General features: G+C 39.1%; 1 protein-coding gene across 2 annotated transcripts in view; it reads left to right on the top strand.

Annotated features, from left to right (window-relative positions):
• The window catches only part of Ndc80 (NDC80 kinetochore complex component), a 42,519-nt gene extending 21,147 nt beyond the window's left edge, over nt 1-21,372 (top strand). The window contains exons 10-17 of one of the 2 annotated variants that reach the window (XM_048363674.1): nt 499-643; nt 4,907-5,112; nt 11,026-11,178; nt 11,601-11,690; nt 15,438-15,530; nt 16,738-16,868; nt 17,740-17,842; nt 21,135-21,372. In XM_048363674.1, the coding sequence (XP_048219631.1) occupies nt 499-643; nt 4,907-5,112; nt 11,026-11,178; nt 11,601-11,690; nt 15,438-15,530; nt 16,738-16,868; nt 17,740-17,842; nt 21,135-21,272 (1,059 nt within the window). In that variant the 3' untranslated portion in view covers nt 21,273-21,372. The remainder of the gene's footprint in view (nt 1-498; nt 644-4,906; nt 5,113-11,025; nt 11,179-11,600; nt 11,691-15,437; nt 15,531-16,737; nt 16,869-17,739; nt 17,843-21,134) is intronic. The other variant, XR_007213442.1, reaches the window with a different exon arrangement.
• Nucleotides 21,373-24,704: the final 3,332 nt, after the last annotated feature.

Raw genomic sequence — 24,704 nt, forward strand, 5'->3', positions numbered from 1 at the left:
TTTCCCTTGGGGCCTCAGTTTTGGACTAATGGTGCTCAGAATATGATGAAAGGTTTCCAGTTATTTACATAAGACCAAAAGTATCTTCTGAACAAGGTCCCCAAGGTTTGTGCCTCCAAGGAACACTGTTATCTCAACCAGAGAAACCCTGAGTTTTGGAGTTACTAAAAAAGGAATGGTAATAAATCAACTTATATAAATATACTGTATACTAAGTATTTTCTACAACCAAAGCGAGAAGGCAAATATTTTAATTAATATTTGTTTTTTATTATGGCCTTTGTTTTTTGTTTTGTATTCTTTCCAATCTGATTTTGAAAGTCTACTTCCTAAACTGCATAATAATATAGTACATATTTTTAGCTTTTTGCCTCCGGAAAATGAACAGAATCTGCTAATTTTTTCTCTAAGCTAATTTTGGATAATTATTGCTTTCTTTTAAAATAAAACATGGGAGGATTATTGATGAGAATAAGTTGATAAACTTTTCTCTTAAAGAATCGTCTAGAGTCCTTGAGGAAACTGAAAACTTCCTTACAAGCAGATGTTCAAAAATATCAGGCATATATGTCCAACTTGGAGTCTCACTCAGCCATTCTGGACCAGAAGTTAAGTGGTCTTGATGAAGAAATTGCTAGAGTTGGTAAGCACCAAATGCAACAAAGCGGTCACTTAGACTAACATGTGGGTATTTATGGGTTTGTCTCATATACAAATAACTATGTTATCCATATCTTTTTTTCCTTCTATGATAAATTTCTGTAGCAGGCTACCAAGTAAGTTTCTGTGCCTTCTGTATTAGTTTCCTAAGGCTGCTATAACATATGATGACAAAACTTGGTTGCTCAAAAAAATAGAAATTTGTTCTCGTAGTTACAGCTTCTCTAAGTCCAAGATCCAGGACTTCCCCAGAAACTCAGGAGATAGATTTTCTTTGCCTCTTTCAGCTTCTAGTGCTTGATAGCATTTCACATTGCTCCAACCTCTGCCTCCTCCTACACAATGACGCGCGCGCGTGCGTGCGTGCGTGCGTGCGTGTGTGTGTGTGTGTGTGTCCGTGTCTCCCTTTTTCCTTCTTCCTGTCCTTCCCTCCTCACTTGCTGTCTAGACTAGGCTGGCCCCAAACTCGGTTCTGCTGCCTCTCTGCCTCCCAGGTATTGGGATTAAGAGTATGTACCACTAGGGGGGCTGGCTTCCCCTTTCTGTAGATTTAAATTTTCCCTCTACATCTACCTTACAAGGACACTTACGGTCACATTTAGGACCCACTTAAATCATCCAGGGTTATTACCTTTTCATAGCTTCTTTTTTTTTTGTTTGTTTTGCTTTGGTTTTTTGAGGGTTTTTTTTGGTGGGGGGCGGAGGAGGCTTGCTTTTGTTTTTTTGCCAGTCCTGGGGCTTGAACTCAGGTCCTGAGCACTATCCCTGGCTTCCTTTTGCTCAAGGCTAGCACTCTACCCCTTGAGCCATAGTAACATTTCTGGCTTTTTCTGTTTATGTGGTGCTGAGGAATTGAACTCAGGGCTTCATGCATGTTAGGCAAGCATTCTGCCACTAAGCCACATTCCAAGCCATCATAGCTTCTTAATCACATCTGAAAAAAAACACTTTTTTGTTGTTGTTGTTGGTTGTGGGGCTTGAACTCTGGGCCTGGTCTCTGTCTCTGAGCTCTTTAACTCAAGGCAAGCACTCTACCACTTGAGCCACAGCGCCACTTCCTGTTTTCTGGTAGTTAATTGGAGATGAGTCTCATGGACTTTCCTGCCTGGGCTAGTTTGAACAGTAATCCTCAGATCTCAGACTCCTGAGTAGCTAGGATTATAGTTGTGAGCCACTGGTACCCTGCGAAAATACACATTTTTTTAAATAAGATAATATTTGTAAATTTTAGACTTTCAGATTTCATGTATTTGGGTAAACATTATTCTACCTTCTAACGTGTTTTCATGTACATGGCTTTTTGAAGCTCACAGAGATTTACCCTAAGAACATACACACTAAATATGAGTGTGCATATGTGTGTATATATTCTATAAGCATATCCTGCACATGTATTTTGTTGTTTTTTTGTTTTTGCTGGTTTGGGGTCTTGATTAAGGGACTAGGTACTGTCTCTGAGCTTCTTTTGCTCAAGGCTAGCACTGTACTACTTGAACCACAATGCCACTTCCAGCTTTTTCCAAGTAGTTTATTGGAGATAAGAGTCTCATGGGGACTTCTCTGCCCAAGATGGCTTTGAACCACAATCCTCAAATCTCAGCCTCTTGAGTAGCTAGGATTACAAACATGAACCACTGGCACCCAGCTTACAAATATATTTTGTGTAAATATATATACTATTTCTTGTCATTAATAAGCCAGATTCTTAATCTCTGCCTACCTCAGTGTGTTATGAATATCTTAACCATCTAAGCAACTTTGCAGCTAAACTGAAAATTCAATGAAAAATTAATAAATAGTACAGTTTTTTGTGTGTGTCAGTACTGGAGCACAATGCCTCTTGCTCTTGATTAGCTTTTTCACTCTAGACTAGTGCTCTACCCCATGTGCCACACACTTCTGGCTTTTTGCAGGTTAGTTGGAGATAAGAGTTTCTTGGTTTGTCTGCCCAGGCTGGCTTTGAATTGTGATTCTTGGATCTCAGCCTCCTAAGTAGATAAGATTACAGATATGAGTCAACAATGCATAGCATAAATACTACAAATTATACAAGCAAAAGCACAACTAAAGAAACCATGCCTACATCCTGTTTTATTAAACATATCTCAATCTAAGTTCTTCATCCCTGGGAAATATTGTGGCACATATGATTGCTGTATAACTTTTGTGGTCCTTGAAGCAAAGGAACATGTAAATCACAAGATAGTGGGCTACAGTTGAAAAATACTATTTTGTCTGGACTCTGTGTGTATTTTATTCTTTTAGGATTTTACAGGTTAAGTCTGTCTTGTAGGATTTATGTAGATGATCTTTAAGATGTTTGCTTGAACTCTTAATTTTTGTAGTATTGATAATCTGTCATTATCCTAGAGTATTTACCAAATCAGGTTTGTTGTGCTCTGTGCAGTTTTCTTCTGGTTTTTTTTGTTTGGGTAGTACTAGGATTTTAACTCAGGACTTCCAATTGCTAGGCAGGCACTCTACTACTTGAGCTATGCCACTAACCTTTTTGCTATAGTTATTTTTGAAATAGGATCTTTTAACCCAGGCTAGCCTAGATCTCATCCTCCCATTCTCAGCCTCCTGTATAGCTGGAATGACAGTCATGTGCTACCATGCCCCACTATTGATTAAAATAACATCTGGTGAACTTTTTGCCTAGGCTGGCCTTGAACCCCGATGCTCTTGATCTCTGCCTCCCAAGTAGCTAGGAGTATAAGAGTGCTGAGCCATCATGTCTGACTCACATGTATGTTTGTGATTTGCTGTAAAGGAACTCTTGAAGTATTGTACATTTAGCCTGGCCCCTAGTCAGTGTCCTTTGCTTATTCAGCATCATAAGGAACTATAATACTCATTTCTAACTTGGTCTCTAATGTAATAAAATCAGTATTTTTGACATTGGTACTTTATCTTCTTTTTACAATTGTCATGCTTCTTATTTACTCTTATGAATGATTTGCTGCAAACTGAGTAGAGAGTAATACTTATAACTATTAACCCAGTATGTTTTTATTCTTTGAGTATTTTAAATTTCATTTAAAGTCATTTTAGCCAAGAGTTAATGAGATAGAATTTAACTATAGGTATATGCTATGAGTTTTTTGTGCAGATATATAAATATATCTAAATTTTTTGCTTAAACCTACTGGCTCTTTTTTCTTTTTGTTGTTATTGCATACTTTGGGATTGAGGATTGAATTTGGGGCTTTGTAACTTCATTTTAAGCTCAGATGTGGAGCTTTCCCATTTCAGTACTACAATTAGGTATGTCAAAGCCGACATAATAATCCTCTTAGCACTCAGTATAATTCTCTTTACCTAGCTGGTCATCCTCATTTATTTATCCCAAGTACTACAAAAGTACTATCATATTCTACATGAGCCATAAATTGAAAAAACATAATTAACAGACACAGTAAGACACTAACCAATGTAATTACCACTGAAAATTGATTAATAAAAATTAAAACTGGTGGGGCTGGGGATATGGCCTAGTGGCAAGAGTGGTTGCCTCTAATACATGAGGCCCTGGGTTCAATTCCCCAGCCAGAAATGGTGCTGTGGCTCAAGTGGCAGAGTGCTAGCCTTGAGCAAAAAGAAGCCAGGGACAGTGCTCAGGCCCTGAGTCCAAGCCCAGGACTGGCAAAAAAATAAATAAATAAATAAAACTGGTTTATTTTAATATTTTTTATGTTTTGGAAAACTACAATTCTGAATTACTCAGGATCATATAGGAGTATATTAACAAACTGTCCTTTTTTTTTTGTCAGTTGTATGTCTTGAACTCAGGGCCTGTCCCTGAGCTTTTTCAAGGGTTGCGTTCCTCAAAGCTAGCACTTTGAAGCACAGCTCCCCTTCTAGTTTTCTGGTGGTTAATGGAGATAAGCGTCTCACTGACTTCTCTACCTAGGACTGTGGTCCTCAGATCTCAGCCTCCTGAGTAGCTAGGATTATAGGTGTGAGCCACCAGTACCCAGTGTGACCTTCTTAAATATAAGAATTCCTAATTGTAATCAATACTAATGGGGATCACTTTTTTTCATATAGTGTTTTCTGAAAACCATAGTAAGCTAATAGATAACTAATATCTTCAAGAATATTATTAGCAAAATAGCATCAAGCTGAATTGTCCCCCACCCCAAAAACTTGTATAATTTGAGTAGTTAGATATTAGCATTATTATATAATGAAATTAGTTTTTTGTAGAAACAGAAGAAAATAAAATCTGTTTTTTCCATTACAGAACTAGAATGTGAAACAATAAAGCAAGAAAATGCTCGACTACAGAATATTGTTGAGAACCAGAAGTACTCAGTTGCCGACATTGAGAGAATAAATCATGAAAAAAATGAATTGCAGCAGACTATTAATAAATTGACCAAAGAGCTAGAAGCTGAACAACAGCAACTGTGGAATGAGGAGCTAAAATATGCCAGGAGCAAAGAGACAGTAAGTCATACCATCAGAGCTGACCTTTGTAATGGTGTATTCCAGCCAAGAATTCAGTGTGCACAATAAATTTTAAAGTTTATTTAACCTACTAAATTTTATAGCATTGTCATATAGCATGACTAAAATACGCTCATCCCCTTATACCCCAGTTTCTCTCAAACATAAGGTAGACAATATTTATAACAATTTATAACAATAAACTAAAAATAAGGGGGAAAAAGGCCATCAAAATAATTTTCATAAATTCCCACCTGTTTCTTTCTGAAAGAGGAAATGATCCTCTCCTCTTATATCTCTTTACCTACTCAGACATTTTTGTCACACCCAAGTGTGCCACTTGGCATACTGAGCATACAGGAGATATGGATAACAAGACAGACTTCCCTGTCAAGAAACTTCCAAACTTGTTTGAATCCTCTACCATGCAGATCTAGTAGCATCTATTATAACTAACCCAGGTTTAGTGAACATGGCATGCAGAAATGGATACATTCTTAGAAAAAGCTTCCTTAAGAAGATAAAACTTAGAAATGAATTGGAAAGCACAGGAAGAGTGAACATAGCAAGGGAAGAAGGACTAACCCAAAAAAAAGAAAAGAAAAGAAATATATGGGAAAGTTCAAAATAGCCAGCCTAATGTGTAATCCTTTCATTGAAGCTTCGTAATAAGGACTTGAGCATATACAGCAGGAAATGAGACTTCAAAAATTGGCACAGATGAGTTAGTGGAACTTTTTTCATGTTTACAGTTTTCATTATTGTGAAAACTTAGATAAAATATATGAATAGAATGTGAGCATATTTCAGAAAAATAGTATTTGGCAATGTGGAAAACTGTTGGAAGAGTAGGAAACGGTCACATAGAATGTTCAGATGTAGTAATCTTGGGAGAAACTAAGCTGAATTTAGGTGTGTATTATTAATGATGATTCTAAGAGCTAAATGGATATGACTACTTCATAGTACAGAAAATGAGAGAGGAGTGGGGCTGGGAATGTGGCCTAGTGATAGAGTGCTTGCCTTGCATGCATGAAGCCCTGGGTTCAAATCCTCAGCACCACATAAACAGAAAAAGCTGAAAGTGGTGCTGTGGTTCAAGAGGTAGAGTGCTAGCTTTGAGCAAAAGGAAGCCAGGGATAGTTCTCAGGCCCTGATTCCAAGCCCCAGGACTGGCAAAAAAACAAAAACAAAAGAAAATGAGACAGGAGGAAAGAAAAACAGTCCTTTTCTGGCTTTAGCAGTTGGCCAGACAGTAGTAGCACTCATTTAAGAAGAAAAGGAAGAAACCAGTTAGAAAGAGAGATGAATATGTTGTATTCCTATGGCATCCAAGAGAAAATATACTAGACTACTGTAGATTTGCATCTGGACTTCAGCTTAAAAGAGAAATAGTCAGGGGCAATGGCTCAAACCTTTAATCATAGCTACTTGGGAGATGGAGATTGGAAAATCAAGTTCAAGGATAGTCTGGGCAAAAATTCCCAAGAATGCATCTCGGCCAGTTGGTGCCACAGTGATTGGCATATACTACCTCAAAAATAACAAATGCAGGTCAGGTGCTGGTGGCTCACACCTGCAAGCCTACCTACTCAGGAAGCTGAGATCCAGGATCCCAGCCAACCCATGCAGGAAAATCCTTGAGATTCTTATCTCCAATAAACTACTTAGAAAATGCCAGACATCTATCCTGAACAATAGGTCCCAAGATATCAAAAAGACATCTGCACTTCCATGTTTATCACTGCACAATTCACAATAGCCAAAATATGGAAACAACCCAGATGCCCCTCCACAGATTAATGGATCCAAAAAATATGGTACCTATACACAATGGAATATTACATAGCAATTAGAAATGGTGAAATATTAGTATTCGCAGGGAAATGGTCAGAACTTGAGCAAATAATGCTGAGCGATTCAAGCCTAGAACACAGAAAACAAAGGGGCATGATCTTCCTGATATATGACTGTTAAGGTGGGGGGTGGGGGAGACAGTAGAGACCAGGTCTGTGAAACCAAAAGCTTCTTGTCAAATGGTATTTTCCACAGGTTTGGGTCAGCGACCCTACATTATGTAACTAAAACCAAAAAACTACTCAACATATAAAGGTCAAAAATTGACGTCTCAGTGGATCACAATAGCTTTTTTTTTTTTTTTTTTGGCCAGTTCGGGGCCTGAGCACTGTCCCTGGCTTCTTCCCGCTCAAGGCTAGCACTCTGCCACTTGAGCCACAGCGCCGCTTCTGGCCATTTTCTGTATATGTGGTGCTGGGGAATCGAACCTAGGGCCTCGTGTATCCGAGGCAGGCACTCTTGCCACTAGGCTATATCCCCAGCCCCAGTGGATCACAATAGCTCAAAAGCTATGTATGTGCGTTCATATAAGACTATTGTCGACATATTGTCTATTGTCAACAATACATTTAAAGCCCTAGACGAATTTCCATGTGGCATAGGCCACATGGCTACTGTATATGTTCTTGGTACATTGTGTATTATATATATGTCTATCTGACCTAGGGAAGGGAAAGAAAAACAGGGTGTAAGATATCACAAGAAATGGACACACTGCCCTACTATGTAACTATACTCCCTTTGCACAACACCTTGTAAAAAAAAAAATTTGTTTAATAAATAAGTTATTAAAAAAAAATAAAAATTAAAAAAAAGAAAATGCCAGAAGTGATTCTATGGCTCAAGTGTAGAGCACTAGCCTTGAGCACAAAGAAGCTCAGTCAGGGATAGAACCCAAGCCCTGAGTCAAGCCCTAGGACTGGCAAAGAAAATAATGAAAACAGGGGCTGGGGATATGGCCTAGTGGCAAGAGAGCTTGCCTCGTATACATGAGGCCCTGGGTTCGATTCCCCAGCACCACATATACAGAAAACGGCCAGAAGTGGCGCTGTGGCTCAAGTGGCAGAGTGCTAGCCTTGAGCAAAAAGGAAGCCAGGGACAGTGCTCAGGCCCTGAGTCCAAGGCCCAGGACTGGCCAAAAAAAAAAAAAGAAAGAAAGAAAGAAAAGAATGAAAACAAATGGCTGGCAGAGTGGCTCCACTGGTGGAGTGTCTGCTTAGTAAATACAAGGCCCTGAATCCAAACCCAGTTCCACAAAAGAAAACAAAAAGAACCAGATTATTCAATGTGATTGTATTTATAGATAGTACTTTAACATTTTAGCCAGCAGTGTTGATAAAGCATACCTTTTGACCATATATATTTCCAGACAATTGAAGATTATTTTCATTTTTGTTGTCTATTATAGATATTCTCTACTGGAATATACTCCTTACTCATATTTTTAAATGTAGCCCATTAAATAAATAGGAAAAATGAGAGTATGGAATATAGGTCGATGGTAGAGCACTTGCTGTGCATGCACAAAGCTGTTTGATCCTTACCATCACAGCTTTAAAAAAAGGAAAAATACTTACTAGGCACCTAGTTAATACTTTAAGGAGAAGAGTGGTACATGCCTGTAATACCTGCACTCAAAAGGCCATCATAGACTACATAGTAATATTATCTTTAAAAAAATGAATGAATGAATAAATAAATGAAAGAAAGAGAAAAAGGTAGCTCATACCTGTTATCCGAGCTCAGTGATTCTGGTCATGTTCAGGGTAAGAAATAGCCAATGGTGTAAGCCCCCAAATCTTTGATCTTAGAATTTGGTAATCCTGAGCTTTAGCCTTGGATTTACTACTACCCACCTTTGCATCTTAGCATGTCATCCAGTCTCTCATATCTACCATGCCCTCCTTTAGGAAATGAAGTATGGTTAGACTAAATTAATGGGTCTAAAATTAATGACTTCTGTATACCTTTCTGTCAAACCCTGTGTGAGGAAGGGAAAGTTATATATCTCTGGACTAGTTAAATTCCAAGTTTAACAAAATTCTAATTTTAACAAAGATTAGTTGTACTGAAGGATTAATTGTAGTGTAAGGATTTAAAAATCTGGCCAATATAAAGACAGTGGCCTGGGAATGGGTCAGAGCAGGGTCATGGACAGAATGAAGAAAGCTGAGTTGCCTGAGAGTTGTCTAAGAACAGTGTGGAAGAATGGCAATTGGATGTAAGTGTTCAAATTTTATCGAACATGTCATCTGTTGTCTTTGTTTCTGGATTAGTTCATTTTTGTTCCGTATGTCAACTTGCTAGTAACCTTTTGGAGCTCTTCTGAGGTAAACATTGAACTGAATCTCAGTTTATGAGGGGCTAATATGATGTTTGACTGGGAGAACTGGAAAGGAAAATCTAGAGACACATCTGTCATATGTCTGCCCTCCCTGCAGTTAAGCACAAAGTGCATGAACTATTTTCATTAAATAGAGAAGAAAAAAGAACTGGAACATGACACAGTGGTAAAGGACCTGCCTAGCAAATGAAAGGCCCAGAGTTCAAACCCCAGTACTGAGAAGAAAGAGAGAGAAGAAAAAGGAATAGAAGGAAAAGGAAGTAATCCTAACTATTCAGGAGGCTAAGATCTGAGGATCGCAGTTCTTTGGAGTTTGGGGGGTATTTTATCTTTTTTTTTTTTTTCATTTATTGTCAAAGTGACGTACATAGGGTTACAGTTTCGTATGTAAGGTAGTGAGTACATTTCTTACCCAACTTCTAACCTCCTCTCTCATTTTTCCCCTGCCTCCCCCCTTTCCATTTTCCTCTCCCCACCATGAGTTGTACAGTTGGTTTACACCATACAGTTTTTTAAGTATTGCTGTTGCATTGGTTTGTCTTTTTATCCTTTGTCTCTCGATTTGGGTATTCCCTTTCCTTTCCGTAGTTCCATTATATGTATATACAATATCCAGGGTACTAAAATCTGATACAGTGCTATCAGGGATATAACCACAGAAAGGGAATACAAAAACAACAACAGAAGGACATAATTTCACATGGTACATTGAACATAACAACAGTGATAAACCACTTATTTCTATAACTTGGAGTTCATTTAACTTAGCATCATCTTATATGTTCATATATACGTAGCTATTGAGCTATTGTGATCTTCTGCTAGGACTATCCTAGATGTGTATTGATTATTCCCTAGGAGGGAAACCATAGAGTCCATGTTTCTTTGGGTCTGGATCACTTCACTTAGTATGATTTTTTTTTTCCAAGTCCTTCCATTTCCTTACATATGGGGGCAATGTCATTCTTTCTGATAGAGCATAGAATTCCATTGTGTATATATACCACAGTTTCTTGATCCATTAACCTCCTGAGGGGCATCTGGGTTGGTTCAATATTTTAGCAATGACAAAGTGTGCTGTGATGAACATTGTTGTGCTAGTGGCTTTACTGTGGTCTTGCTTGTAATCTTTTGAGTAGCTAACCAAACATGGGGCTGCTGTGTCATAGGGGAGCTCTATGTTTAGCCTGCTGAGGGACCTCCCCAGACCAGGCAGGAAAGTCCGTGAGACTCTTATCTCAAATTAACCACCAGAGAACTGGAAGTGATACTGTGGTTCAAAGTGGCAGAGCATTAGCCTTGAGCTGAAGAGCTCAGGGACAATGCTCAGGCCCAGAGTTCAAGCCCTAGAACCAAAAAAGGGAGAGGAGGGAGGGAAGGAGGGAGGGAGGAAGGGAGGGAGGGAGGGAGAGGAGGAGGAGAAGAGGAGGAGGAAGAGGAGAAAGTAGGAGGAAAGAACAGAAAAACCTTCTATTAAAGTACAGAAAATCGGTGTTATACTATAATAAGTGATTTCTTGAATTTTTTTAATGTTAGATATGATCTTATATTTAATAATTGCTGTGAAAAGGGATTTGACATTTACAATTAGACTATGCATAGAAGACCAAATAAACAAAATTTTATATAAAATTGCAGAAATGGCAACTGAAAATCACATGGAATAGGCTTGTTTTATTTTTAACATAGTTTTTGTATTCTTTCCTTACCAGATTGAAACACAGTTAGCAGAGTATCACAAATTGGCCAGAAAATTAAAACTTATCCCAAAAGGTGCTGAGAATTCCAGAGGTTATGACTTTGAAATTAAATTTAACCCTGAAGCTGGTGCCCACTGCCTTGTTAAATACAGGGCACAAGTTTACGTAAGTAAATTATACTGTTGATATCTATAAGCATCCAAACTTTAGTATGTCCATTATTTAGGACTAAACAAAGAAATGAAACACTGAACCTCTTTCTTTTCCTTCTTCTTGGGAGTAGAAGTCATGTCCCACACCAGCTTGAGCATAAAGTGGGACCCTAACTTGAAATAACCAATGGAAAAAGGGGCTGAAGGCTCAAGTGGTACAGAACCTGCCTCGCAAGTACAAGGCATTGAGTTCAGTCCTCAGTAACATTAAAAAAAAAGAAAACAAAAACAAAAACTTTATTATCAGTAGCATAGCAGGTTTTTAAATGTCATGGCTTTACTTTTATTCTCCAAACTGACTTATATTGCTATATGAAGATACCTCCTCAATAGTAAGATTTTGTAACTAAACATGATATATCACCTACTTTATAGGTACCTCTAAAGGAACTCCTGAACGGAAATGAAGAAGAAATGAATAAAGCTCTAAATAAAAAAATGGGTTTGGAGGATACATTAGAACAAGTAAGTAATAAAATAAAGTGATTAAAAGCAAAGGTAAAATTAAACCTAAACATGTTTTCACTGTCTAGTTGCTAAGGAATTAATGTTTTAATAAAACGTAAAAAAGAAAATGTTGAATATAAACAAAATAATTTGAAGTGTTTAATCAAAGAATTTGAACATCTAGGCTTTACAAACATCTCCTTTTTTATGTATACTTGCCCCTTTAACTTGACATAACTCAATATATTTTTTTAATACTAAAATAACTAATGCAAAGGTGTGGATCAAGTGAAAGCACTTGCTTAGCAAGCACAGTAGTCCATTCTAATCCCAATACTACAAAAAAATTAATAAATAAATTTGAGGTAACTACCTTAAAAGCAGTTACTTATATTTGTGGTTAGAAGTAACTAGCTGATATATTAAGTTTTCCATCAAGTTTTTTATTCTGAACAGTACAGTTTCAGGAATACTCAAATGACTAATAAAGTCCATTTTTCTCATTTATGTGAATGCTTAGGGGTTTTATCATTTTTCTTTTTTCTCTTTTTTCCTCCTTTTTATTGTGATAGTTCTATATATGCAATAAGGTACTCTTATTCATCTCCCCTATTCCTTTCCTATGAATCCTCATACCTCCTTTAAGCAATTTTAAATGAGATTCATTATTCTTACATATATATATATAAAGTACTTCTTCCACCCCTCTCCATTAACCCTCTTAAGTCCACTGTAAAAGCAATTTTCAGAAAATTCTTGTTTCAGAATTCCTTGAGGTATCATAAAATCTGTATCCCATTGAAGATTTTTAAGAATGTATTTTTGGAAGACCAAATTAGAAAACCATGACTAAAAGCAAACAAGATGTGAAATAATAGCCTGTGCAGTAAATCAGGATCTGAATGAAGGTTGTTATGGTGAAAACTGGAAAATAGAAACAACAGACTTTAGCAGTTCATTTGTATGTGGGGAGAAATGAAAAATATCATGTCATCTCTGGCAGAAAAGTATGTAGTAATGTTACTTCTCCTTGATAAAGAACATAAGAGATAGCCTCATGAGGTAAGATGAGTCTATAGTCCCAGCACTGGGGAAAGTAAGACAGGAAGGTCCTGAGCTCAAAGCCAGCCTGGGCTACAGAGTAAGACTACCTCAAAAAGTTAGGGTAGGGGGCTGGGGATATGGCCTAGTGGCAAGAGTGCTTGCCTCGTATACATGAGGCCCTGGGTTCGATTCCCCAGCACCACATATACAGAAAATGGCCAGAAGTGGCATTGTGGCTCAAGTGGCAGAGTGCTAGCCTTGAGCAAGAAGCAGCCAGGGACAGTGCTCAGGCCCTGAGTCCAAGCCCCAGGACTGGCAAAAAAAAAAAAAAAAAAGTTAGGGTAGGGGGCAGGAGTTTCATGCTGGGATATTCTGAAATTCAGCTCTTTAGGCTGCCAAGAGATCTCAGGCCTGGTGTGGGTGGCTCACACCTGTAATCTGAGCTCCTCAGGGGCCTGACACCTAAGGATCATGATTCGATGCCAGCTTGGGCAGGAAAGTTCATGAGACTCTTATCTCCATTAAATTACCAAAAAGGCTAGAAGTGAAGTTGTGGGCTCAAGAGATAGGTGCTACCTTTGAGCAAAAAAGCTCAGGGACAGTGACCAGGCCCTGAGTTCAAAGCCCTAGGACTAGCACCAAAGAGAGTAAAATTTCCCAGGTGTGATGGAGGCAGCACTCCCAATTGAGCAAGTGAGACTACAAAAAGGATCAGAGTCCTCCAGGGGAACATCTGCCACAGGAGGAAGCAAACAAGAATACAAGCAGAGAAGGAGGCCTACCAGATAATTAAAAAGAATCGATCAAGATTTAAAGAAGAGGGGCTGGGGATATAGCCTAGAGGCAAGAGTGCTTGCCTCGTATACATGAAGCCCTAGGTTCGATTCCCCAGCACCACATATACAGAAAATGGCCAGAAGTGGCGCTGTGGCTCAAGTGGCAGAGTGCTAGCCTTGAGCGGGAAGAAGCCAGGGACAGTGCTCAAGCCCTGAGTCCAAGGCCCAGGACTGGCCAAAAAAAAACAAAAAAAAACAAAAAAAAAAAGATTTAAAGAAGAAACCGGGCAATTCCATGGTTTTAGAAATGAAAGAAGTGGTAGAGTGCTAGCCTTTAGCAAAAAGAAGCTCAGGGACAATGCCCAGGCCCTGAGTTCAAGCCCCATGATTGGTAAAAAAAAAAAAAAAAAAAAAGTAAGGAAGGAAGACAAGCATAATAATAGGAGGACGTGAATGTAGCTAAGAGGTAGAGTCTGTGTTTAGCATTCCCTAGGTCCTAAGTTCAGGAGGTGAGGAATGAGTACTTTTTCTTGCTGGTGACATTTGCAAGCCACAAAACTTACCCATTTGAAATTTTGTTGGTAGAAGAGGAGATATGATGAATAAACTACTCTTCATTGACTATGCCGAGTTAGACAATCAATACTTGTATCTGAGGAAAGGATTTAGAACACTAGAAGAAAGGAAGGAAGGGGAAGGGGTGATTTGGTTTCTTTTTTGTGGAAGAAACTAAAAGGCTGGGGCTGGGAATGTGGCCTAGTGGTAGAGTGCTTGCCTAGCTAGCATGCATGAAGCCCTGGGTTTGATTCCTCAGCACCACATAAACAGAAAAGGCCAGAATTGGTGCTGTGGCTCAAGAGGTAGAGTGCTGCCTTTGAGCAAAAGAACCTCAGGGATAGTGCTCAGGCCCTCCGTTCAAGCACCAGGACTGGCAAAAAAAAAAAAAAAAAATGATGTATGGAGTATAAGAAAGAAAGAGCAAGCTGAGCATGGCATTGAAAGCCTGTAATCCCAGCACTTGAGAGGCTGAGGCAGGATGATTACTAGCCTCATAGCAAAATTCTGTCTCAAATAAAATAAATAAAGAAGGCAAAGTTAAATAATTCAGAATAAAAGACACTGACAGCTTGGAATGTGGTCCATGAAGAAATAGAAAGGCATGGAATCCATTGAAGAGCCAGGAAGAAAATGAATGTTTGAGACTGGCAACTGACTGAAGAAAGAAGGAAAGATGTTACAGAGATGTTTGCTTAGAAGGTAGAGTGATGAAAATCTATTTGGATGGCTTTGTTGGTAATAAAAGAGATAAGAGTCATTGAAGTAATTTTACAGTATCTTGAGTTATAAACAGATTCAGGCCCCTTGAGTGAATGAATGAAAAATATTAGGGAGAGAAGTGTAAAAACCAATAATGAAGTTATTAATTTGTGAATACATAATTGTTGTTTCTTTGAAATTTTTCTTCAATTTACTGCATTGCAAATGTGTATTTTTATAATAAAAATGGTTTTGAAGTCATTGCACCTTGAGTAAAGCAGACATTAAAGCTGCTCTGAGATGGGTAAACATGGTTTTAACCCATCTTGAGGCAAAATATGGTTACTTGAATGTCTCTTTCCTATTGCAAGTGATTATGGTGAAACACTGTATTAATCACTTCGCGATAGTATATTTACCTTTAGAAAGTGTCATCTGAGTTAAAACATCTGACTTTGACTTGTATGAGACTAAGAAAACTGCATTCTTTCCAGTCCATCTTCTTACTTATAAAGGAAGAAATGAGTGTCCTGTAGAAGGGATTTTTCATTATTATATGAGAAGCATATGCAAGGGAGCATATGTAATTAATTCAACCTATCTTTTATATATGGTATATACCTTATAACATAGTTAAGTAACTTGTCAAAATGTATTTCATGTCTCAACCAAAGTTTTATTTCCCTAGTTGAATACAATGAAAACAGAAAGCAAAAAAAGTGTGAGGACTCTCAAGGAAGAAGTTCAAAAGCTGGATGATCTTTATCAGCAAAAAGTTAAGGTGAGAACTTTCCTAGTTTGTTGAAGTTAGCCAAAGTTCTATCATTGATTGACTAAGCACGCATTTACCCTATCTATAAAAAGAGGGAGGGGGAGGGCTGGAAATGTGACTTAGAGGTAGATAGAGTGGTTGGCCTAGCATGCATGTAGCCATGGGTTTCATTCCTCAGTACCACACAAACAGCAAAGGCCAGAAGTGGTGCTGTGGCTCAAGTGGTAGAGTGCTAGCCTTGAGCAAAAGAAGCTCAGGGGCAGTACCCAGGCCCTCAGTTCAAGCCCCAGGACTGGCCCCCTCCAAAAAAGCAAATCCAGCTATAGACACTCACACTTGTAACCTTGTAATCCTACCTACTCAGGATATGGGGAAGATAGTGTTTCAAGAGCAGTTCAGGCAAAAAATGTTTGAAACCCTACCTCAACCAGTAAAAAGCCTGAATGTGAAATGTGTAATCTTTTCTCTTTATTTTCTTTCCTTTTTGTAGTACTGGCTAAGCAGGCCCTTACCACTTGAGTCATATTCTTCAACCCCATTATTATTTTAGCATATATTCTATATGAGTGTTTGTGTTTATTCTCTGTAACACTAAATGGAAAATTGATGATACTTAAGCTACTGACCTTACCTTCGGAAACCTAGAATTTGAATTTAGAATATATACTTTCTGGGGCTGGGATGTAGCTCAGTGGCAAAGCGCTTGCCTAGCAAGTGCAACGTCCTGGGTTCGATCCCCAGTACCAAAAAAGAAAACACAAAAAAATATAGTTAAAAAAAAAAGAATATATACTTTCTGTATACAGTTGATACTACTATGAAATAATGACCTAGCTAATTTTATGCTCATGAAAATTTTTTAATCGAAATATCAAAAGTTGGACTAGAGACATGGCTCAAATAGTACAGCACTTGCCTAGAAAGCCCAAACCCTAAGTTCAGTCCCCAGTACTGCCAAAAAGTAGTAGGAAAAGACTATCAACATTTTCTCTGAGTCACACTTGAAGATGTTGCTGAGTGAATACTTTACAGGCCTCTTGTAAAAGGTCACATTTGTGTTGTTAGTATAAAATTCCTCTGTGTAAGACAGTAAACATCCTGAAGATGACGCAGCCTGATGCTTCTCTTAAGAGCTTGATTTAATTTTAATCTACCTTGAGTATGTGGATACAAAAGTATCAAAGAAACAAATATAACTTTGACTTTATCCTGATAGGAAGCAGAGGAAGAGGATGAAAAATGTGCTAATGAGCTTGAGTCCTTGGAGAAACACAAGCACCTGCTGGAGAGTGCTGTTAATGAGGGACTCAGTGAAGCTATGAACGAGTTAGATACTGTTCAGCGGGAGTAAGTTTACCTGCCAAGATTTATATGTTTGTTTCCATTTTATTTAAAACGTCTATAAGTAAGAATGGTTTCCCCCCCCCTTAATTTCTCTTATAAGCCTATTTTGGAAAGAGTCATGACTAGAACTTAAGCAAACAACTTAAAACTTGAAATATATCCTGCTACTGTTAAATTTATTGCCCACCTGGAAATAATTTACTTTAGGCCTAATTAATGAATGCTTTTGAACCCTTGAGAACAACACAAAAGTTTAAACCAATTCAAATTGTACTGTAATGGCTGGGCACAGTGTCATACATCTATTATCCCCGCAACACAAGGAAATACAAGTCGGAGGATTGTAACCAGGCCAGCCCTAGAATCAGTCCCCAGGTACAGTGTGGGATGGGGCTGAGGCAATAGAAAGAGGGAGGGTTGTGTTAGTAAGCCGTTTATGTAGAAGCATGAGGGTTGTTTGTTTGTTTGCCAGTCTTGGAGCTTGGACTCAGGGCCTAAGCACTGTCACTGGCTTCTTTTTTGCTCAAGGCTCTACCTCTTCAGCCACAGTACCACTTCCAGCTTTTTCTGTTTATATGATACTAAGGGATGGAACACAGGGCTTTGTGAATGCTGGGCAAGCATTCTTCGCCTAAGCCACATTCCCAGCCCCAAGCATGAGGTTTTGATGCTTACTATTTTGTTTTATTGCTTACACAAAATCTTTAAAAATGCTTTTATTTCTCTTTTAATGATTGGTAGCCAGACTCTGTACAGCAAACAGCACTTAGACCAATCACATCTTGGTTTTATTGACTATAGAAATAGAAAGTGAGCTAACTGATTTTTTTCAGGTATGATACAGACTTCTTAAACAAGAGCTTTTCTTCTGCAGGTACCAACTAGTTGTGCAGACCACAACTGAAGAAAGACGCAAAGTGGGAAATAACTTGCAACGTCTTTTAGAGATAGTTGCTACACATGTCGGGTCTGTAGAAGTAAGTGTGAAGGTTTTCTTGCATTCTAAGAAAGACTTGAAAACTTGGTGGACTTTCACTCTGTTTCTATAGTAATTTAATGATAAAATATATCAGAAGCCAGGCACCAGTGGCTCACATTTGTAATCATAGCTACTCAGGCGGCTGAGATCTGAGGATCACAGTTCAAAGCCAGCCTAGGCAAGAGAGTCTATTAGTTCTTATCTACAGTTAACCACCAAAAAGCTGTAGTGGAGCTGTGGCTCAAGTGGTAGAGTGGTAGCCTTGAGCAAAAAGGCTCAGTGACAGCACCCAGACCCTGAGTTCAAACCCTAGGACCAACACACACACACACACACACACACACACACACACACACACACAAACTGTTTTTATCATAATTCTGATAGACAGTAACACTTGTGTATTTTATACACACACACACACACACACACCAAACTGTTTTTATCATAATTCTGATAGTAAAACTTGTGTATTTTATAAGATAATTTGTTTTGTTTGAATAAATATCATAATAAGTGATTTTCCTTTATATAATTTCATATAAACATAGGACAAAGTGAAGATTATTTACCCTATTCCCAGGGACTCTTCACATAGCTTAAAAATTAATCGGGGGCAGGAGGGGGGCTAGTAATATGGCCTAGTGGTAAAAGTGCTTGCCTTGTATACATGAAGCCCTGGGTTCGATTCCTTAGCACCACATATATAGAAAAAGCCAGAACTGGTGCTGTGGCTCAAGCAGTACAGTGCTAGCCTTGAACAAAAAGAAGCCAGGGCCAGTGCTCAGGCCCTGAATTCAAGCCCCAGGACTGGCAAAAAAAAATTCATCAGCAGACTAGGAGTATAATTTAATGGTAAAGTGTTTACTATTATATGCATATCCTTAGGTTTAATCCCAGCATCATAAGAAAAAGGAAAAAAAAGCTCAAAAATAAGACTACTCCTGGGCTGGGAATATGGCCTAGTGGCAAGAGTGCTTGCCTCATGTGCATGAAGCCCTGGGTTCGATTCCTCAGCACCACATATATGTATATATAACTACTCCTCTAACCTGCTTTATAGAACCCTATAAACTTAAATTGGTAAGCTATCAAATTCCTAGATAACAACTTTTAGGTAAGAATGGTTTAAGAAAAACTGCTCTTGAATTGGATGTGGTGCCTCACATCTATAATCTTAGCTTCTTGGGAGGCTAGATCGGAAGGATTGGGGTTCAAGGTCATCCGGTACAAAGAGTTGGTGAGACCCCATTTCAACAATAAAAAGCTGGACATGGTAATGTGTTTCTGTCACCCCAGCTATGCATAAAACATAAATAGGATTACAGTCTAGGTTGGCCTGGAGAAACTGAGATCTCATTTGACAAATAAGAAAAGTAAAAAGGTCCGGACTAGACATCAGCTATGATAGCTCAAGCTGCTAATCCTAACTACCTGGAAGGCAGAGTTAAGAGGATTTAGGTTTGAAGCTGGCCAGGGCATAAAAAAAGTTCACAGAAGTCCTCCTTACTCAGTGTCTGAGTACAGTAACCCATGCCTGTTATTCTAGCTGTAAGAAAAGAACATGGCTGGGCAAAGTGGTATGTGTTTATCATCCCTAGAGGATAGCAGATTGGACTGCTAGGCACAGAAAAGACCCTAACTCAAAAATAAGGTAGAAGTCAGGCACCAGTGGCTCATGCCTGTAATCCTAGCAACTCAAGAGACTGAAATCTTAACGATCATAGTTCAAAGCTAGCCTGGGCAGGAAAATCCATGAGATTGTTATCTTCAATTACCCATCAAAAAGCCAGAGTGGAGCTCTAGCTCAAATAGTAGAGAACTAGCCTTAGGGAAGAAAACAAAACAAAACAGAAAAGCCCAGGGACCTAGACACTGAGATCAAGCCTTGGCACTGGTACCAAAAAAAAAAAAAAGTTGAACTTAATTCCATTTATACTGTTTCTTTTGGTGTGTAGAAAGTTCAAAGTTGAGACTAGGAAGGTGGCATAGAGGTAGGGTGCTTGCCTCACATGCATGAAGCACTGGGTTCAATTCCTCAGCACCACATAAACAGAAAAGGCTGGAAGTGGCACTGTGGCTCAAGTGGTAGAGTGCTAGCGTTGAACAAAAGAAGCTCAGGGACTGTGTCCAGGTCCTGAGTTCAAGTCCCAGGACTGGCCCAAAAAAAAAAGTTCAAAATCCCTCTGTGTGTGTGTGAGTGTGTGTGTGTGTGTGAGTGAGTGTGTGTGAGTGAATGTGAGGGGGGGAGAGGAAGCTAGGTGCTTGGCTCAAGGGATAGCACTTGCCTACCAAGTAAAAGGCTGGGAATTCAAACTCATTATTACCAAAGCTAATTAATAAGGAAATAAAACCTAGGAGTGTTATAATGCAGCATACCATTCCTTGGGGGAAAAGCAAAATCCATTAATAGTAAGATAGGTGAATAAACACTGTGTGTGTACACACATATACAATTTATATATAACAATAAATAAATAAAATAGGTAAATAAATAAGTTATTTTAGAGTACTATATAACATATAAACTTCAGCTGTCTTTATTAATGAGTAAATCTTAAAATATACCAGGTGAGAAAAATTTCAGAATACTGCATTCATTATCACTTAATAAATATGAAACTGAAAACCAGGTCCCAATAAAGCAATACAGTTCATGTATTGCATAATGATGACATATTTTGGGAAATGTGTTGTTAGATAATTTCACTGTTTTTTTGTTTTTGTTGTTTTTTGCCAGTCCTGGGGCTTGAATTCAGGGCTTGAGCACTATCCCTGGCTTCTTTTTGCTCAAGACTAGCACTCTGCCACTTGAGCCACAGCACCACTTCTGGCTGTTTTCTGTATACATGGTGCTGGGAAATTGAACCCAGGGCTTCATGTATACGAGGCAAGCACTCTACCACTAGGCCATATTCCCAGCCCCAAATTCACTGTTTTGTAAACATTAAGAATGTTAGTTGAACAAACTAAGATGTCATTATTAAATAGTATCATACTGTGGATCCATCTTTGTGTGTGTAGCTCATCATTAGCCAAAGCATCATTGTATGGCAAGTACATATGCTAGAGATCCATATGTGGGGGATGTGTTAAGGAAAATAAAATAACACCATGTGGGCATATTCTACTGTGGAGAACAGGAGTAAGAAAAGACAAAAGAGCCTATATGATGGAAACAAGAACGTTTTTATTTGTGTTTTTAACTTAAAACTATTGTTCTTCTTTGTAAATTTCACACTTTAAACAAAATTCATGTTTTTAACAGTAATAATTATTGTTTTCACTAGAAACATCTGGAGGAGCAAATTGCTAAAGCTGATCGGGAATTTGAAGAATGTATGTCTGAAGATCTCCTGGACAATATTAGAGAGATTACAGAAAAGTATAAAAAGAATGCTGCTCTTCTTAAGGCTTCTGATGAGTGAAGATACAATGTTGAATGTCCTGTCCTTTAAGAATCTAGTTTACCAGATGAAATAGGGATAACCTGAAATAACATGTTAGGGTTTGGTTTTGGTTTTTGGTCTTTGGTCTTTGGTCATAGGGCTTGAACTCAGGGTCTGGGTTCTGTTCCTAAGCTTCTTTTACTCAGTGCTAGCACTGTACCACTTGAGGCACAGCAGTACTTCCAGCTTTTTCTTAGCAGTTTATTGGATATTAGAGTCTCACAGACTTTTCCTACCCAATCACTTCCTGAGAAGCTAGGATTACAAGCATGAGCCATGAGTGCCAGCTTTGTGTTATTACTTTCAGATGTGTAAAAAGCAGTTTTTTTATATTTATATATAGTTAATAAAATTACATTGGTGAAGAGTGGCTTTTCTCCCATTTTTTGCCTGATTTCCCATTTCCTTGCTTAAATTAAGACTTCAGAATGTCAAGGGGCTGGGAATATGGCCTAGTGGCAAGAGAGCTTGCCTTGTATACATGAAGCCCTGTGTTTGATTCCTCAGCACCATATATATAGAAAAGGCCAGAGGTGGCTCTGTGGCTCAAGTGGCAGTGTGTTAGCCTTGAGCAAAAAGAAGCCAGGGCCAGTGCTCAGACCCTGAGTCCAAGGCCCAGGACTGGCAAAAAAAAAAAGAAAGAAAGAGAATGTCAATAATGTTCTGAATCATAAGTTAGCAAACTAGTATGGGGCCACAACACACATGTTCACGTGCACAAGGGCTATAAGTGCTATTGTCGTGATCTGAATGACCCCTTTCTCCCCGATCTCCCGGGGAAAATGCCTGAACCCTAAAATCTATGAAAGAGCACTCAGCCTTGCCTTCTGCCGGCAGAAGGCCAAGGCGTACTCTCGTGGACTTGCGCTAAGTTGAGGAAAGGTTGCTGAAGCCTCCCCTCCCCCCCATTCCCCTCACATGTTACCAGGAGCGGAGGCAGAAAGAAGGCATCAGGGACACGCTGCGATGGTGGGATGCATCTCAGCCCCCAAGGGCAGGCCAGAGAAATTTATTACAATGACACAGGCGGAAGGGGAAGGACTTGGGGTGACTGACTGATTGGCTGACTGTGCTGCCACTCAAGTGATCGTGGAACTTCCTTTCTGGGCTGGGCAACTCTATCTTGGTGGCATGCACGTATTCGCCTCCGAAGGGACAGGGGGCTTCTTTTCCGGTTGAGGGTGGGAGGGGCTCCCTCCCACATTGTCCCAGGGCTGGGGGAAGGGCAGCGTCTCACTCTTGGCACCCTTCTTCCACCAAGGCCAAAACAGTCCCAACAGCTATCACGTGAGAATGGAAGAGTTGAACAATTGGCAACAGAGACAATATAGTCTACAAAGCTAGAAATGCTTGTTTCTGAGTGCTTTATACAAAAATTGCTGATCACTGGTAACTGTACAAACAGTGACTTGTGAAACTTCATACAGATGCAATTTTTACATAACTCGATACTCTCCTGATGTTGAGTCTGGTGGCTTTCCAAGAAGTTGGACTTCTTTCTGCCTTTGTGCCATCTTAATTTCACAAGTGATCATGGAGTGTCAAAATCATAGAAAACAATAAAATCCGGTTCAAATCCCTCATTTCAGAGATGAAAATTCAATCTAGAGAGGCTCTAACCTCAGTTCACACCTGATAGTGGTAGAAACAACAGTATAAACTGTGGTACACAATCCTGAGTTCTACCATAACTTCCATGGGATTAGGAAACTCCTTCAATTGAATTGGTGTCTGCCTCCATTTTCACTTTCTAGTTTTCAGAACTATTCTCACGTAAGTCAGAATGAACATGATAAAAGTAAGTTGCAGGGATGAGAAGGTGGCTCAGTGGCAGAGTGCTTGCCTAGTATGCATGAAGGCCAGGGTTCAATTCCTCAGTACCACATAAATAGAAAAATCCAGAAGTGTTGCTGTGGCTCAAGTGCTAGCCTTGAGCTTAAAGAAGCTCAGGGACAGTGCCCAGTTCAAGCCCTATGACTGACAAAAAAAAAAAAAAAAGCTGCACCTTCCAGCACGGATCTATGAAACTAGGGCACTCACCTTGTGATACTGCAGTGAGCAAAGGTAACTAACAGATATGACAAATTATTACCAATGTATTCAACAGTCTCAGTCTCTGACATCTGGTAGTAGTGTTGGGGACAGCTGTGCCTTTTAAGAGGCCACAGCTGGCTTTTGCCTGTCCCCTCCCCTTCCGCCATTAACAGGAAGAGAAGAAGGGGATTTCGACATTTCTCCTCAACTCAGCAGAGTCCACAAAGATATGCCTTACTCCTTCTGTCGGTGGGAGGGGTAGGGCTGAGTGTCTTTCATAGTTTGGGTTCAGGCATTTCCCCAGGGAGATAGGTGAAAAGGGGGTCCAGAGCCCCCCAACATAACTATGATATTTTAACCTGGAGTAACTTATTATAGGACTATTTAACAGCTTTTCATATATATATATTTTTCTTTTTTTTGGCGAGTCCTGGGGCTTGGACTCAGGGCCTGAGCACTGTCCCTGGCTTCTTTTTGCTCAAGGCTAGCACTCTGCCACTTGAGTCACAGTGCCACTTCTGGCCATTTTCTATATATATGGTGCTGGGGAATTGAACCCAGGGCCTCATGTATACGGGGCAAGCACTCTTGCCCACTAGGCCATATCCCCAGCCCATGATAGGACTATTTAAATTTTTACAAGATTTATAAATTGTTTGAGCAGTTTCCAATGCGAGAGAGAGAAACCAAGGAATCGTTAGTAGTGAAATCAGGCATCTTGGGAACAGACACCTAGCACACGCGTTGGACCTGCATCCTAGGAAGCAAAATGTTTAATTTTGGGTCTGGAATATTTAGGTTAATAGTCACATTTGTATGAAATGATTCCAATTTCTGGATCTTGCAAGTTTACGAGGACACAGGAGATAAAAATGGGAAGGTAAAATCTTAATTTATGACAAAGAATTGTCAGGACTAGATATACACTTGACTTTTAACACACTGAATATAAAGAATAACACACTGGTTTTACATCACTGTACTTACACCACATGCTGCATATTTGAACCTTATGGAGTTTCTCTTAGACACATTGCCTGCATCCGAACATTGGGTTGAAAACCTATTTTGTTTTACTTTTAAATTTTATCAGATAGACATACAGACACACAGACACACATATGAACCCTGAGCGCTCTTAAAATTGCTTTTCTGATTGGCCATTTAAGTTTTCTGGAATTCCAGTGGCAAATGGTATTAATTTGCCCATAAGAACCATGTGGTTGAATAAAAAATAAAAAGGAAACCTCTCCTAGTCACCCAATCCCAAGACAAATCTGTGACTCCCAACATGACAATTTTTCAAATCACACCAGATAAGCAAACTTCCATCCATCCAGAAAAACTCCTCCAATTTTTGTATCATTGGACTGGTAA

The sequence above is a fragment of the Perognathus longimembris genome, chromosome 15, assembly GCF_023159225.1.
Source record: "Perognathus longimembris pacificus isolate PPM17 chromosome 15, ASM2315922v1, whole genome shotgun sequence".
NCBI lineage: Eukaryota > Metazoa > Chordata > Mammalia > Rodentia > Heteromyidae > Perognathus > Perognathus longimembris.